Genomic DNA, 17,014 nt, shown 5'->3' on the forward strand with positions numbered 1-17,014 from the left:
CAGGCACATACGAGCAGCAGAGTTGGTCAGTGGTTCAGGTGGTTGACTTGTGACTGCAAGTTTGATGGTTCACACTGTCATGTATAGAGCACTTGATTGGAAGCACTTCAGTGTATATTTGGCTTGCTATATAAAGGCATACTGAACGAATTATCGTGATCGTGATCATGGCCACAATCATCAGCATCATCATCCGAAACTATGCGAAAGAGCTGCCTGCAGTGAAATTTACTAAGAAATTGAAGTATGATGTCCTCCACTGTCCTTCATGTATTATTGATGCTCAGTGGCACAGTGTTAAAATAGAGCCAGATATAAGAAATGAAGTGGAGGCCAAGTTTAGTGATGTGAATCAATCTGACCTATATGTTGTGTTTTCTCTTTTTATTGGGGGGAGGTGTTGTAAGAGGACACTTAAAGGAAATTTACAAGAAAACAAATCTTGAATACTAAAATATATCATTGAATCTTGAGTCAATTGTTTGATCTCCGATCATCCTGTATGAGACCACATGACCCAATACCTGAAGTAATGTTTTTTGCCCATTTCCCATATTCATTTTCCAGCATTCTGATGAATTTGTAGACAAGACGTGACAAAACGCTATGGTCGTGATGCTAGCTAACCGTGTCCTACCATGCAAGTGTGTACTGAAATTTGTGCTGCGATCAATCCCTTGCCACAATCGCAGGTCCTGTTACCATTTGCTGGTGACAGTCACTGGTTTGCACTCTCAATCTGGTATTAACAAGCTGATTTCCTGATTTGTTGCTAAAGTGTAGTGTCACAGATGTATTACACCACAAAGAAAAGCATGAAAACCCAGAGAGAAAATAATGATTGTGTCAAGAATCTCACCAGAATAGCAGAACAAACTTAGCTGTGAATGTCAAGAGAAAGTATTGACTTTTTGTGGGGTATATGGGTAGTATGTTTTTTATAAGGATTCTGGGAGAGTGAAAGGGAATCAGCATTGATTTCTGAAACGTGAGGCTACAGACATGGAGCACTATCACACAGAGCAAACCATGATGATGCGTTATTTTAAAAGTGTTGAGGATTTGATAGTTTAATTGTGAAATGGACAATATAATCAATCACTTCACTAACAGCTAACTACAAGTGACTGATTTTATTGTTTTGCATTGCCTATAGTGTAATAGAAAATAGGCAAAACGTTAATAAATGAGTAACAGTAATCTTATTTTAAACAGAGAGGTTGCACACTAGATTCTGGGCTTTGTGAAAACAAAGGCGTTTCAGAAACTTACCCTTTACTGTTTCCAATTTCCCTGCAGGATTAAGAGTTGTTTCTCATGGGGCAGAGCTCTCCAAGGTCCTGAAACAGGATCCTGCATGGCAAAAATTCCACAGCTGCTGGAATGTTTCCCCAAAGCACTGATAGGTTCATCTATACTACATACTACAAAGCCTTTCCACTTGTTTGCTCATCATTTCAATTAGACTCATTTCAGAAATATAGTCCTCTCAAAAGCTGCATGTGTTCCTGGAAGGGATGGGGTCTAGATATACTGTGTGTGGGTATGTATGAGGGTGCTTTTACAAGCCTTAAATCAGAATCATACATATTAGCAACATCAATGACTCTTAGGAGTTGTCGCATGGCTCAAAAGTCTGCCTTCTCTTACAGGCTGCAGTCCTGAGATCCACAACTCAAATGTAACGAGTAAACTGAAGTACTGTCACATTATGTGTGAGATCTTAAATGCACATCACTGGCCGTGCTCCTATAGCCCAAATAACCCTGAGTGTTGCTCACTTAACCCTTACACTCTGCTTGAATTTAGCTTAGCATTGTGTATTAATAATATCAGTCTGCTGGCTCATTCCAGTAAGGCACCGTGCTGTGGTGCGGGGATGAGTCCCGCGGTCTCAGATCGTATACGGACAATTCCAGTGGAAACTGACCGGCAGCTCCGTAGGGCTAAGTGCAATTGGCGGTTGCTTTGCCTGGGGTATGGGAAGGTTCTAGCGACCCCTGCTGGTCGTTCGGTCGCCCGTAAACGGCATGTTAAAGCTGCACCTGAAAGGTTTTCCTCTGACCCCACTCTGTGCGAGTTCAGCTGCAGTCTGCAGTGTGGCGATACCGCGTGCTTCAGAGGAGAACTGCGGTTGTCTGCACGCTCCCGAGTTCAGAATACCCAATATTTCAATATTTGTTTTTTTTTTTTTAAAGCTTAACTTGGATTTTGAAAGTTTGAGTTCAAGTTCAAATATTAATTGGTTTAGAAATTTTGCATTTCATAGTTTTAAAAAAACGTACTCAATTTTATTTTTTTTTATAACAATGAAATTTGTTTTCTGAACAAAACAACTAATTAATTTTAGATTTAATTACGACTCAAAAATCCAAGTTAAACTCAGAACTCAAAAATCTAGTGTGGCCTTGAAATTTTGAGTTTTTACAACATTTTTGTTTTTACCGTTTTAAATTCAGGCTGCAGTTTATTTTAGTGTCCTATAGATACGCAGTTCCTTATTGTGCCACAGTGCATTTCTGTAGCAACAGCAAGTTCAAGCGCGCTTTGGCCACTTTGTCTCTGACACAGGAAGCTTCCCATTGGTCATAGCCTCATGCGCGAGAACCACAATGTTTCGGTTTGAGTTGAGGAAACAAGTTGTGTGGGTCACAACTGTCCAAATCAACTTCCTCACTCACAAGTATTATCTTGCCATATTCAGTATAAAATGAAAGCCAGTATGTTCTGGTAACAGGCATGTTGTGTTTCAAATTCTGTCTAATTCTTTTTCATTGTCAAATACAGTAGTAAATACCATTTTGGATCTGGTGTTAATGGATGTTGTGTTCCAGTTTCCCACCCTTTTCTTTAATAGTAAAATGGCAGCAAAAGTTTGAAATTTCTGTTCAGCAAAGCCAACCCAATCAAAGGTGGAATACCAAACACTTTTGAGGAGCATCATTTTGGTAATGCGTTCCTGTTTGTGAGACTGAAATGAGACAAAATATTTAGCACTGTCATAAAATATTGTTGAAAGTTAAGACTGTTGTACAGGTTCAGTGCCTCCTTGCCCCACCACGTAAACAAGCCAGGAGTTTCCTGACCGTGCTGTAGTAGAGTCTATTGATTACTGCTGTTCCTGCAGGAATGCATGTAAACAGTGTAGGGCCTATTGACTTTTTGGAATTCCGGCTTGTCATGGTTCCCAGGGCTCTGTGTTCTATTCTGCGGGGCAGATCCATTACGTAAATACACAGTTACGGATTATAAAAACACTAACACTCGCACAGAGGAACACTGGCACCCTGACACTATGATGTAGAGTATGCATTTAGAATAAATTTAATGGCCAGAGCCTGGGACCTATGAACTTTACCTGTGGCACTTACTGGAAAACGAATAGGTACAGAGCGACCATTGGTATGCTCCTGATACAAAAAATAAAGTCTCATAGTGAACCACAGTGTGAGATGCTACGTCCTTTTTTGTGACTATCAAAACTTTCTTTCTCATCTTTATGAGTCACAGAGTCCTTTGTGGGTTACAGAAACTTGTTGGTTTTATTATTATCTGGGCTTACATTGTTTTATTTGTTGACAAGCTGTAATGCAGCTACATTACAGCTGCATGTCATCTTTCCAATACAAGCATTTCCTTTCACTTGAATGAAAGCCTTACCCAGAGATGTAGGCCTACTGTAAATACAGTATTTATTCATAAAAAAGTAAATTGGCAAAGGTCTTAGGCCCGCTTCTTGGGCAGCCTCCCAGCCTTACTGGACACGCTGCTGCCGGTCCCACCCTATTATGGACGACACACCTGCACATCCACGAAAACCCTCGGACCACCGCTGGTGTTCTGAGCCATTGTTCCCAGAAAAGAATGGCAACAATCAGGGTATGTTTCAGCCTCGTCTTGGCCTCCAGGAGTCAGCTTCTATCAGCTTCCCAGGGAGGCATCAGAACTCTACCTCATTAGAAGGTGTTAATTGGAGTTAGTCAAGACGCTTATGTTTCTGTCAAGGATCATGACAGCAGAGTTAATTAAAATAAAAATGTGGGTATTTAAAAGAATTCAAGAGGGAGAGAATAAAGATGGAAAAATAAGGTCTTAAAATGAAGACTCTGCTGAGACTGGGGTGGAGAGGTGCCAGTCACAGGGAAGTTATGTAGCTGGTCAGCATTTCCTTTCTCTGATGTCCATCGCAAACTTCTGTACTATGCATTTTCAACACTTTGTGAATAACTTGCGTAATAATTTCAGGTTATCTCCCACGTCTCGAGACAATTGGCACTTATATGAGCCTTGACGGTGATGCTTCTGTGATACCACTTATATGCTAACTGTACCCATCTCAAGCGCTTATTTGCTGAAAAATGAATAATCCACTTTTGTAACTAACATTTTCTAATAGCGTCTGCTGATTTACTAAATTGTGAATAATAAGTTGTAAGTTATTTTTTAAACGTTCTGAGTAATATTAAATTGCAACCCTTTATTTGCACGGCGCAGTACATACTTTCCATAACTGATTGATATAGCGAGATTTATTCCCTTAACTTTAGGTATTGTGCCCAGAGCACTCCGCAACAGAAAGACCACAGGCTCCACATGACAACAGACTGTGGTAAGATCAGGCAAAGGCACGTGTCTCAAAAGCTACAGTTCACCGTACAGCAGACTACTTTTACGGTCAGCCCGCTAAACACAGCCTAGATTATTGCGCGCCCTATTCCCCACGTTTGCTCTAATTAGTTTATAAAACAGACAGCATTTTCTGCCGTCCGATTCGCTGTAATTGTTAATTAATCATAATTATTTAGCAGTTTTCATTGTGCATTTCAGTGATTATTAATTATAATTCGAACTATTCGATCTCCAGAAAAAGATCCTAATTAATGTCTTTTTCTTTATTAGGCTATTTACTTTTGTTCCGGTCTATTTCTTTGAAATGAACAGATTACCTAGTGCTATTGCCTTAAATGCTCCAAGCCTACAATGTTCAAAAGAAGGGAATTTAGGCTTTGTAAAATGGGCAAGTTCTCGCGTTTAAGGGTACAATTAGCCAACATGAACAGCTGCATGCAGTGATTCCTCGTGCCTAGGTTACGTTATACAGTAGATCCTAACTATGGAATAAAATGCGAGCTGGTAATAACAGAGGCGAATCTAAAATAGATTCCCATATATGCTGACAGATACTATGCTAAATGGTTCTTAAAATAAAAATAGGAAACTAAACGGTTTGTGTTCCTCTGTGCGTTACGCGTTCGTTTATGTAATACAGTCTCGGATCAATGGATGTATGCTGGTCTATATTAATCGTTGAAGAGGAAGTCGCGCTTGAGGTGTAGTCCATAGAAGGGTTTGGGGTGGGGTTGGCGGGGGGGCGGCTGTGTGTAGCTGCGCGAAAAGCGGAAATAAAACATCTGGGAGGGGGGGGGGGGGGGGTAGCTGTGTAAAAAGCGGAAATAAAAATATATGAATACACACCACAGACAACAAGTTTGCGTTTCTGTCCCATTCCTGAAGACACAACTATCAGGTAAGATTTGTCAATAAATGGGACCTTTTCAAACAAATCGCGATGCCTAATTGTTATCTACATTCAGATCCCACCTATTTTAACCACTAGAAAAACATTTACTTCCATATGCTATATCTGCGTGTTCAACAATCTAATAACCAAAGCCTGATTTTTGCAAAGAGGGAGCTTTAGCTTTCTGAAATGTGCGATGAGATACAAAAACAGTGTTGATTTCAGCAGAAGCGCTGGGTATCTGACGCTGCTATAGCATATAACCACATTTCTCAAGATGTGCGAAGTCAACCCGCAAGTGCACACGTCATGGAAACACAGAAAAGCGTGTATGCTGTAATTAGCCTACAAGAACAACCGTCAAACGTCGGTTCATATAGCAGATATCAGTGACAAATAACATAAAGTTAATGCGTCTTAAGGCTACTAGACTGGCTGAATGTAACTGAATAGTCTGCATGGAAAGGGTTTTTGCCCTCTTCTTTTTTAAGACGATAATTGGACTGATAGGAACAGCTGGGTGTCAGTGAAATTGGAATAAATGTGATCCCTCAATGTACCATTTTTAGAATAAAAAAATGTACTGATAACGTAGAGTTAAACGTTCAGTCGTTTTCTAATCTACATAGAAAAATAAAATAAATTGAAGTGTAGCAACTTTCACGTATTAGCTATTTTGGCAGAATATATGCTATCTAAATATGTTAATGTATATTTCATAGCCTCATATCTACTTATTTATTCTTTTAAAAAAAAACTTGTGAATTATGCAGCGTATGAAGTTATAATTGTGTAGGATTGCTTAGCCATCTCCGTTTCTTTTTATTCATAAATTTTCATGCATAGTCGTGTGCGTGTGTGTATAATTTCTTTGTTAGTGCATCCAAGCAACATTACAATTCTGTGAAGTCTTCATTAAACTGCATTGCTATTATGATCAACGAAATACTCATTATATTTTAGAGGTATGTTGTTGTATGTTGTTAAACAGCCATATTTTGCGTGCGATCATATACTGCGATTTAAAAACTTCGCTACAGAGAGAGATAGAAAGTGGTGGTAACAAGCTACTGCCGATTTAAAATATAGGCCTGTATTTCATGTCTCATATGGACATTTCAAGAAAAAGGCTAAATAAGAATAATTCCAGATTTTTTTTTTCGAATTACATTTTAAACAGTTCTTTATTCACAAATGCCAGTGCACAATATACGATTTTGCATAAAGCAAGAAATGCAATGTATTAATTAAAAAAGAAAATTTTAAAAAACTTCAGGAGAAAAGTAAGTATGCTGAGTTTTTTTTTTAATTCCAGTTTTCATAACACTGCCAGGTAGACATTTTGTACAAGATACTTCACATTCTATAGTGCACAAAAAACTTCAATAAATAAAAAAATCACATTTGTATAAAATAAGTTCCATGGAGGGCATGCATAAAAACATTGGCCACAATGAGAGGAAATAAGCAGGGTTTTCTAAGATAGTTAAAAGCTTTGGCACTTTCAGGAAAAAAAAAGAACCAGTTAAAGTGTAGGGGCATACTGCAGGCTAGCAAGGGATGATGGGCAGCACTCCAACAGAAATACAAAAACAAAATGGAACAAAGACATAAAAATAGTGGAATATTTTAAGGGCTTGTGTAGAAGGCATAGTATCCCATGCCTTTGTGGCTCTCCTTGCTGTAATCGTCAGTGTTCAGATCCTCACATTTGATCGAGGGAGAGTTCTCTGTGCTGGAGCTGGTGGGAGACACACGCCTGCGCTTGCAGACCATGGAGTAGATCCCAGAGTCCACAGAGTCCACGGATTTTAGGGAGTGGGGGGTCTCGACCCAGGGAGAGGCGCTGGCGCTCTCCTCCCGAAGCTTGTCCTTGTTGGACAGGTGGTCTTCGGGGAAGCTTGGGGGGCTGGGCCTCGGGGACCAGGGCAGGCCGGTGGTCATCTTGCGCTGGTAAGTGCCCCTGGACCCCCACCCCGCCGCCATGGACGCGAAGGCGGAGTCCGGGTAGTAGCCGAGGGCGTGGCTGGTCTGCAGGTTGAGGGACTTGATGCCGTACGGCAGCAGGCCTCCGGCGGAGTAGTCGCTGTCGTAGGTCAGGTCCAGCTTGTTGGAGCCGGCCTGCTGCACCGGGGTGACGAACCAGCGCTGCGTGGACGCGGGCGCGGCCTCCTCGGCCTGCGGGGACAGGATGCCGTTGGTCTGCGGCACGGCGCGCTCGCCGTTGTAGAAGCGGTTCTGGGGCAGGTTGTTGACAAACTGGTCCTGGAAGAAAGGCTGCATGGCGTAGCGGGCCCCCGGCACGATCTGGTGAGAGCGCGGCCCGTCCGTGGGGGACGGAGTCAGCCTGTCGTTCTCTGGAGCCTGGTACATTCTGACATGAGAGAACCAAGAGAAACTATGAAAGAGTGAGAGAGACTATGGGCTGTTTTAATCAGTACTCACCCTTTGTAAATATTATTATTATTGTTACTATTATTATCAAAAGCCATTGTCCATCCTGTGTGTCCTTTTCATACAGGATGTACAAAAGCCACAAAACAATTTGAATATAAAGCAACTTTCAGAAGTGAATTGTGTTTAAGCTGCATCACACCACACAAACCTTCCCAAGTTTGTTTAATGCACTGCTAAGTAAACTGAATTTTATTTTATTTGAACTGTGTCAAGAACAAAGGTACTTACGAATCATAATTGTCTCTGAAGCCTTTGGCAAAAGGGTTGTGATCGATTTTCAGCTGCGTGATCTGGAAATCAGACAAAAGCGCTTAGTGGCCCTCATCGCCAGTAGCTAAAGCAGGCAAGCACGTTGCATGACTGTTTGGAAGCAGCAGGCATGAGGGGCAGCTTACGTCTGTGTTCTGGTAAGCGGTGACGGCGATGAACTGGTTCTCCGGAAATGTGAAGGTTTGCGTCTTGGCCTCGCTGCTCATGTCTTCCACCCCGTCCTCGGTGACTTCCACAATGTGCAGCCGAGGCTGATATTTGTGCAGGGATTGGAGAACAATCATCTGGGGAAAGTCAGAAACGTAGATGTCAAGTATGAAAACACAGAGGAAAGGGATAGGCTCTAGAGGTTAGAGGTCAATTCATTTCCATCACGTACTCTCCACTGAGTAACCACAAACTCTCCTGGGTTAAACACAGAGGATATATTGATAATCATAAGAGATCTGGATAGGAATGAACTTCCTTCAGAGAGACAATACAACACAGCAGAAACCAAGGGATGAAGATCAGGGAAGCCCATCTCATGTCAGATGCCTTTCTGAGGTGCCATGTCATTAGATCAAACTGATAATCTAAACTGGGACAAATTTATACATTCAAAATATTACAAAGTAATAAGTTTGCTATTTTCTGATTGTTTTCTTTCTTGGAGAATCTTTATATATTATGACACCCTGAATCAGGCTCGATGAATTGATTAACTTAATGCTTCAGGAGATTCAATCCAAGATAAAAACAACTGTGAAAGTTACAAGTAGCAAGATGCATTCAACAGCTCTCTGAATTTTCCAGCAACAAAACACCACAAAACAGCACGTGGATTCACCTGTGAGTTGTTGTTATTGGCGCCTTTATTGTTCGTCAATTTCAGCTTGCCGAAGGAGATCTCCTGCCTCATCCAATGGGCTCCCGTGTTTGGCGATTCAGGGTGGACATACATCTTGTTACCTAAAATGTTTTGATATTTAATTTTATTTATTTATTTTTCTTCTGAAAATAAATGAATTATTTTCGTTTATTTTTAAATTGTATTTAAGTATAGGATTCCGTTCCATAAAACATGTTCCTTGACCTTAAACGTACCTTTCGACATTTTCAGAACGAAGCTTCGGTTTTATAAAGGCCAAAAATTTACAGAAAAATTTATACCGACAGTATGCTAACTGTATCAACTGAATTCAATATCACTAAGGATCGCTAAACGAAAACGAACTGTTTTCGTGTGCATTGCACATCGCCTTGTACAACATAGTGTTTAGTAAAACAAAGTTAATCGTAGACACGAATATTTCGCCACTGAGCGTAATATGGTGAAAATGTATGTTCGACTGGTGAAAGCTTTGTTTGCATTTATTAACCACAACCTATTGATTCTTTTGTCCTACAACTACATGTGCTGACAACATCAATAAACGCATTTTTGATTGAAGTTCTAAAATTACTTATTACAACTTGTATTTGACAATATAGACCTATATCACGATAAGCTCATTCTTATCTGAGGATCTTGAAATTAATGCTGAGAAGGACACGTTTTTGTAAAACAGTAATACTGTCGAGCAAGTACACAATCCTGCTACGGAAGTGCCCGACTTTCGGCTTTTTGAAATACGCAACTACTGAAAGGTGAATGACGATTAAAATGTCCTTTTATTCTTATATTTTTCCTCTGTAGGCTACTCTAAAAAAAATTTCTTCTAATGTGCACATTGTGCTATTATTATTATTATTATTATTATTATTATTGTTGTTGTTGTTGTTGTTGTTGTCATCATTATTATTATTGTAGTCTACATGAAATTTGCGAATTCAAAGAATTGAATTTGTACAAAAAAGGACGCACATTAGAAATTTAAAAATGCACGCATATCACGCATAAAAATGCATGAATGACTGACCTAAATATTTAATGTTACAATTCCCAGACTAAATACCAAACAATGAACAAATATTCTTTGATTGTGCACATTTGTGTAAAAAACAAAAACAAAAAAAAAAACAGAATGCTGACTTTATTAACGCTGATACCAAAATACCTAAATCTTTCTATTTTCATACCGTTTCTAAAATAATTTTTTAAAACGTACAGTTACAGTAGCCTACATTTTCTTGCTAAATAAAATGTGCAGCGTACAATAAATATTTAGTACTCACAATTAAAAACAGTTTGTATTAATATTAAGAAACCAAGCAAATATACGCATAGAAAGAAAAAAAAAACTTTTCTATTGTATACAGTTGTTTGACACGAGCCTGCCGCATTATCTTACACAGTCCTACCTTGCATGTTATTATCCGCTTTTCCACAGGTGACCCATTTTCCTCCTTGGAATCGCCAGTGGTTTGGATCGGCCAACACAACTTCGACAAAGACATTGTAATGCGCGGTAAGGTTCAGTCCGGCGATGTTGAAACTAAGGAATGGGAACATCCGCCTGTAGACACCCAAAACAGCATGTTCAGAATTTCAAGTGTCAAAGCCGTATAGGGAAAACTTAATCTTCTGGTGAGGAGTTTACATACATTTGCTTATTACACGCTGACGTATAAAATATTGGTCGCCGATTACAATCAAAAACAAGCCCATGTTTTCTCAAATATATTCACCCTAAAATAGCAGCATACTGTACATCAGGCCAATGTTGTAGCCTACGTCAAGTTTAGCAAGTAAATATGTAAATTCTTTCGACAAGAACACATAAAATCTACGACAAGTTATTGTACTTGGGCTATGAACTAGAGCTTAATATCGTATCAAATGTCCCTTAATATGTTCGCAGAACAGAGAACATATGATTATAATTTTGATACTTCAAGAATATCTAGCCCACATTGAGAATTATGAACAGAATAAATGAATCACCACGTTCGATAGATGTGTTGTGAACGAGATACATTGACAACGTGTCCCAATACATTCTACCAGCAGTGGCACAATCACCCTGTGACTCTTACCTGCCCTGCTTGGTGATTATCATCTCCGTTTGATGTCGGTGAAACTTCAGCCACAGCGGTCGGTTGCAGAGATAGACCTGTGCTCGAGAGCCAGCGCCTGTCCCCGCGATAGGCATGGAGCCTATACTTGAACCTGTCCCAGGGTATGAGGGGTAGAGACAACCCGGACCCTGTCCAAACTGATACCCAGCGCCAAACTGACTGCGTCCGGCACAAACGGCAGACGAGAACCCAGTCGGCGGCAGGACTGATCCATAGTGAAGCGAGGCCGAGTATCTGGATCCATTTGCCCCGGTATAAACTGTCCCGGTCTGCCCTGCATAGGGGAAGAGTGAACAGGGATTCGCCGCATCTGAAGGCGGCTGGGACGATGAAATAAAGTATCTATCAGAACTAAGTTCGTCTATGTTGTACCGACGGCCAGTTGAGAGGTCGTCCTCAACAATGACCGGTGAACTTTTTCTTCCATCAGGAGCGGATTTATTCCCGGAAAATGTCTCACCTTCTCCCTCGTTTATCATAGCATTTCCCCCTCCGCTTAAGTACTTTTTGGGACCGTTCGCTGATTCGGTTTCTGTCCGATTCCCCTCCTGAAATTCTAGCTGCGTTGATCCAGGACTGTTATTATTGCTTTCTGTTGATGTGACATTATAAAAGGTCTTCGGCAAGTTGATAGGCGCACTGGGCAAAATTGATTCCAACTGCATGATTTAAGCAAAAAACGATCAGGGAAAAATAAAAGGAGTCCAACTAAATAAAAGACGACCAAAAAGCAATGACTGTCGCTCTTGGTACCTATTTTCCGTGTGTGCGTTTCCCTGCTGCTCACCACGGTTGACCTAGTCAGCCACACCTCCAGGTTTTCACAACTCTTGTTATAATCTGCAAGTGACAAAATTGTTTCAGGGCTCTTATATATGATCGCCTTATTCACACTTACAATGTGCGGCAAGCGTCATGGGCGGTGCTTCTGGATTCCCATGGCATTGCCCACATACTTCGATTTCCTTGCCCATTGGCCAAACGCGCTGACATTAATTTAATTAGACATACACTGATTAACATGGGTTGCTACAGAGCTATTTGAAGAGCCATGTGAATACATCATCGATTCATTGATCATTTTAGCTGATTATTATTATTATTATTATTATTATTAGCTAAAATGCCTAAAATCGAATTATCACTTATCAATATTCTGTTTTATTTTATTCTGTATTATATTGGTTACTTTAACGTTCAAACTCTCGCGCATTATATGTATTGCACATTAAAAAGGAAATGCAAAATTATCAAAATAATAATGGTAATAAAAACATTAAACTGCGTTCCTGAGCACTTTAAACTCTGTGGACAGCGTATAGTGACGCGTCAAACTTGAATTCTCTATTCGTGCACTGTGGTTTAACCTCAGGAAGCCAAAGCGTATTCGATCTCGGTTGCTCTTCTGTTTGCGGAAAACGCTGTAGTTTCAAAGACAAGGACCAAGTACAACAGATTTCTAATATCGGGCGTCTTTATCACAGACACGTGTTCATTTTGTTTATGGTTCGCGAATCAACCAACAAATGTGCTTAACGATTACAATAATTTCCAGCATATTTCATTTACAGAGGCTATCACCTGTCTGTTAAAATTATCCATGAATATAAAACAATATTTCAAACAATGTACAGTCCCAATGTACATATAAATATTGTGTGTGTGTGTGTGTGTGTATATATATATATATATATATACACACACACACACGCACACACAATATTGTGTATGTAGCCTATATACATGTACATGTATAAGTTCACATTTGTTGATTTTGTTGGCAGTTAAACCATTCACTGTTAACTGAACAAATAAGAAAATGTGGGGCTTTAAGTTAGAATGATGAGAATTCCCCTTCTCCTTGGTCGGAATTCCACTTCAGGCTTTTCTTTAGAGCGAGTGGCAGATCTTATAGGTAGGCGACCACACGGTCTAAGCGAGTAGGCTGAGTGGCGCTGTATGGAAAATGTCTTGCGTGCTTAGCTACTTTTATGAAGTCATAAATGGTGTCTAATTTTACAACCATGCCCGCTCCGTCTTTAATTCAGTAGCCTAATGAAATGAATATATATTCCCGATTACAACATAGGCCTGCGCGCGCCAATCAATGCTGGGTGGTTAAATGATTAAATGAAATATCCCTCAAAAATTGCAGCACTTCTGGGCAGCACTGGCAAAATGCATGTGAGAAAAGTAGCCTATAGCCCATAGTCCATCATAAGCATCAGATTATAAGTAGGCTGATGTACAATTGATCTAGACAATTAAACCCATTGTAAATGTACTACCAATTCTGAGGAAATCCCAAACTTGTAAAAATCAGTTGAATGCTAATTCTCTGTCTGACTGAATATAGAACGTATGGATAATCAACCAGTTAGTTATACGAGGAGAGAGCGCCGAATATAAATCCCCCCGGATCGCCCTTATACAAGCAGAAGGAAAACGGCCAATTATTTTTCCGACTGAGGGAACTCGTGATATAGCGCGAAGAGACAGCCCCGCAAGGAAACACGGCATTATTAAAACTGCTAATACACGTGCGCATTGGTGATATGGAAATGCGTCTAGAATCCGGTGGGTCACATCAGGCTTCCGTGGGTCATAAATACTGTTATCAGCTAGGGACTCTCATTGTGTGAACTGTGTGTGTGACATTTATCAATGAACCTACGAAGAAATACATCCAATTGTTTCTTTTTTTTTTTTAAAGCAACCAGATAAGTTGGAAATGAACTGTTGAAATGTTGGCCTATTGGCAGGCTATTACATATTTGTATTTACAGAATAAAATGTCTGATACAGGAAAACACTAGATAGCATAGCTTAATTTTTTTTTAAATAGAGTAATAACATATGGAAACTGAAGTGCAGCTTACTAAAAACGGAATATATTTCAAAAAATAAAAAATTAGAAAAATTAGAAAACAACACAAATAAAATATAGGCTAGGAAAAAGTTGATTCAAAAAAACAATGACTGAAATTAGCATACATATATTTTACTGTTTCTTAAAAAAAAGGTAAAAAGACAGACTTCACATAGATTGCCTAAATGATATTTGCACTCTCATGTGATAGTGAGACACATAAACACAGGGCAAGTTTAGGGTTTAGGATTTTATTAGGATCCCCATTAGCTGATGCAGAACATCAGCTACTCTTCCTGGGGTCCACACAAAACACAAAAACATGACAACAGATAAGACACTTGCAGGCAAAACAACCACATGGAGTTGGTCATTTATCAGCCTTATTTAGAAAACTACAGGATGAACATAAATAGCAAAATCAACTTCAAGAAAATACTTTTCTCAATTCTGAGAAAGTACTTAAAACTTTAACAGACTATATCTGTGCCCTAACGGACGTATTTAAACTCTGTATGAGTTTATTTAACAATCATAGTTTTTCTGTGTATATGAAAAGAGACACACCTTCCTAGTTATCATATTTTTTTCCATTCTCTTTTAACATTATATTGGAAGCCTACTGGTTAACACATTGTATGCTAGAACAGAACAAGTGTAAGTAATCTGGCATGGATACAGTACTGATCCTCACATATCTCATTGGAGTAAGTGTGTGAATTAGTTGCAAATGAGCATCTGTTTCATTGGGTTGATTGTGTTGCTGTACATACAAGATGTGTCTTCAACTAAGCAATGGTTACAGCTGACAATAACTGTCAGGCCACCTGTTGCAACGACCACCGCTTGAAAAGTGATTGATGACTATCAGTGTTGTTAGGCATGAATATGATATATTCATGCATATATCACATCTCATAGAAATAAGCAAATGTGTTATTAGACTACGAGTGTGGAATAACCTGTGTGTGTATTTGGGGTGGGGAGGGTGTGGAAGGGGGAGGGGGGGGGGGTGTAAGATGGGTGGAATTGGGGGAACAGGGACAGAAATCTGTGAAAAGCTGTACAAGAGCACGCAGCTGGAACATGATTGACTCATGGGTGTAAAGAGGAAATAAAAATATGCCCACTGGGTATTCTGAGGTCTTCTGAGGCAATGCGGGATATGTCAGTCAAGGCCTTGGTGGTCTGGGAGGTCCCAGGATGCACTTTTGTCCACATAATTGTCAAAGATTGACGCATGGCTGCCTGTCATTTAGGAACTGATTTATAAAAATTTCCTCCTTTCTCTGTTCAAAGACCCGACCCCAACCTCCAATCTACTTCTTTTTTTTTTTTTTTTAATTTTTTTTTTTTTTTTACAAATTATTACAGTGGAAGACAGCAGGGGTTGAAACAGGGTAACTCAAAATCAATACTTTCCTTTTAGACTGGTTGGGGTGAATCCACAAGGGACGGTCTTTTATGTTCTTTTTCCTTAATCTCAGAGGCTTTGGTGGCATAAAGTGTCTGGAGCACATACAATTCTGACAAACCATTTACAAAGAATAGCAGAGGCCCTTCTCTGCTGAACCTACATACAAAATACAATCTGTGGCTGCGATATTTTAAGAGTGTTGTGCAATCCAAATGAAGCTTTCCTACAGGAATTGCTTCCAGTGATAAATTAGTACTTCTACTGAAGTAATGCAAAACAAAGGAAGATGGAGCAACAGTCCAGTAAACAACAGATAATCTCAAAGGCTCAGCCCAATAAGACCCAATGATAGGGACAAGGGAAGGCCTAATTCTACACTCTTCCATGAGCCTTTGATCACATCGCAGTGGGACAAAGAATCCGTTACTAAGGCAGAGGACAGATTTAAGAAAATGTGCATGTAAAATATTATATATTAACATCGCTAGAGTGGCAGGCCATAAAAGCAGCGCAGTATTATTTATTTATTTTTGGAAATTGATTTCTCCTCTCTTATGCTCTTGTTTCTCCACCTGCTCTATTGACCAAATAAAGTCCTGCTTTTACCTCACCTGTAAATAGTGAAATGAATTTTAAAAACAGTTTTTACTGATGAACGGCAGTCGATAGATACGCGTGATCGGTGAGAGAAAATCAGAGCCACAGACCTGCGGATAGCCATCCTCTGACCTGACAAATCACACTTCCACGCACAGACAAGAAGTGACATTAAAATTTCATTGCACCCCGAGCACCGATCTCTTTACACCCCTATTTGCTCTCCCTCCTCGAATATTGGGACTACCGTATGACAGCGAGTGAGTTGGAATAAACCTAACGATACTTTGCAGACAGTAGATACCCAATTAAAGGGAGCTTAATAGAAATGCGCGATATTTTATTTAGCAAAAAAAAAATAGCTGCGAAACTACTACTTCACTACCAATAATCATATTTTACATTCAACCCCACTCGAATGAACAACACAGGTTACCACTTAAGAAAGCTCTGCCGCATTTCTACAAAACAAACACATTTAACAAATGCTGTTTGAACCAGTGAACAAAATAAATGTGATTTATGTACCACATACACTTAAATCCGTTATAAAAGTAGGTAGGAGTTAACATCCTACTGCAAAGGAGCTCCCGTTTTGACCTGCCAGCGTGTTGCTTGACCACCTAGAAACATCTCGGTGTGTTTCAGTTGACCCTTTGATGGCCCAGGGCCAGGGGCAGCACAACAGGGGAAGGGAAGTCTTACCATATTGTTGTCAGAGCAGATAATCAGTAGAACACATGAAAGGAAAACATTCCAATTTCTATGGGCCAAAAACGGCGGCTATAGCCTTTGCTTGAGAGTGAATCGATGTTCCTCGGCGCGAAGACTAATAACGCAGTCTCATCAGTGGATCTCTGTGCACGAGACCCCCGGCAGGAGG

The 17,014-nt window shown here is 39.9% G+C and overlaps 1 protein-coding gene across 1 annotated transcript; it reads right to left on the minus strand.

Moving 5' to 3' along the window:
* Nucleotides 1-6,809: 6,809 nt before the first annotated feature.
* LOC118232912 (eomesodermin-like) lies at nucleotides 6,810-12,102 on the minus strand. Its single transcript, XM_035428156.1, has 6 exons — nucleotides 11,207-12,102; nucleotides 10,532-10,686; nucleotides 9,078-9,199; nucleotides 8,374-8,532; nucleotides 8,207-8,268; nucleotides 6,810-7,895 (listed from the first exon to the last, which is right to left on the minus strand). The coding sequence occupies exons 1-6, from the start codon at nucleotides 11,911-11,913 to the stop codon at nucleotides 7,151-7,153; spliced, it is 1,950 nt and encodes a 649-aa protein (XP_035284047.1). The 5' UTR covers nucleotides 11,914-12,102; the 3' UTR covers nucleotides 6,810-7,150.
* Between the last annotated feature and the right edge of the window lie 4,912 nt (nucleotides 12,103-17,014).

Source organism: Anguilla anguilla, chromosome 8 (genome assembly GCF_013347855.1).
Source record: "Anguilla anguilla isolate fAngAng1 chromosome 8, fAngAng1.pri, whole genome shotgun sequence".
Taxonomy (NCBI): domain Eukaryota; kingdom Metazoa; phylum Chordata; class Actinopteri; order Anguilliformes; family Anguillidae; genus Anguilla; species Anguilla anguilla.

Coding starts and splice junctions, on each gene's coding strand:
- LOC118232912 (XM_035428156.1), bottom strand. CDS start 11,913: ATGCAGTTGGAATCAATTTTGCCCAGTGCGCCTATCAACTTGCCGAAG. Junction 8,533..9,077: donor CCAATAACAACAACTCACAG/GTGAATCCACGT, acceptor GACTTTCCCCAG/ATGATTGTTCTCCAATCCCT. Junction 7,896..8,206: donor TTCAGAGACAATTATGATTC/GTAAGTACCTTT, acceptor CTCTCATGTCAG/AATGTACCAGGCTCCAGAGA.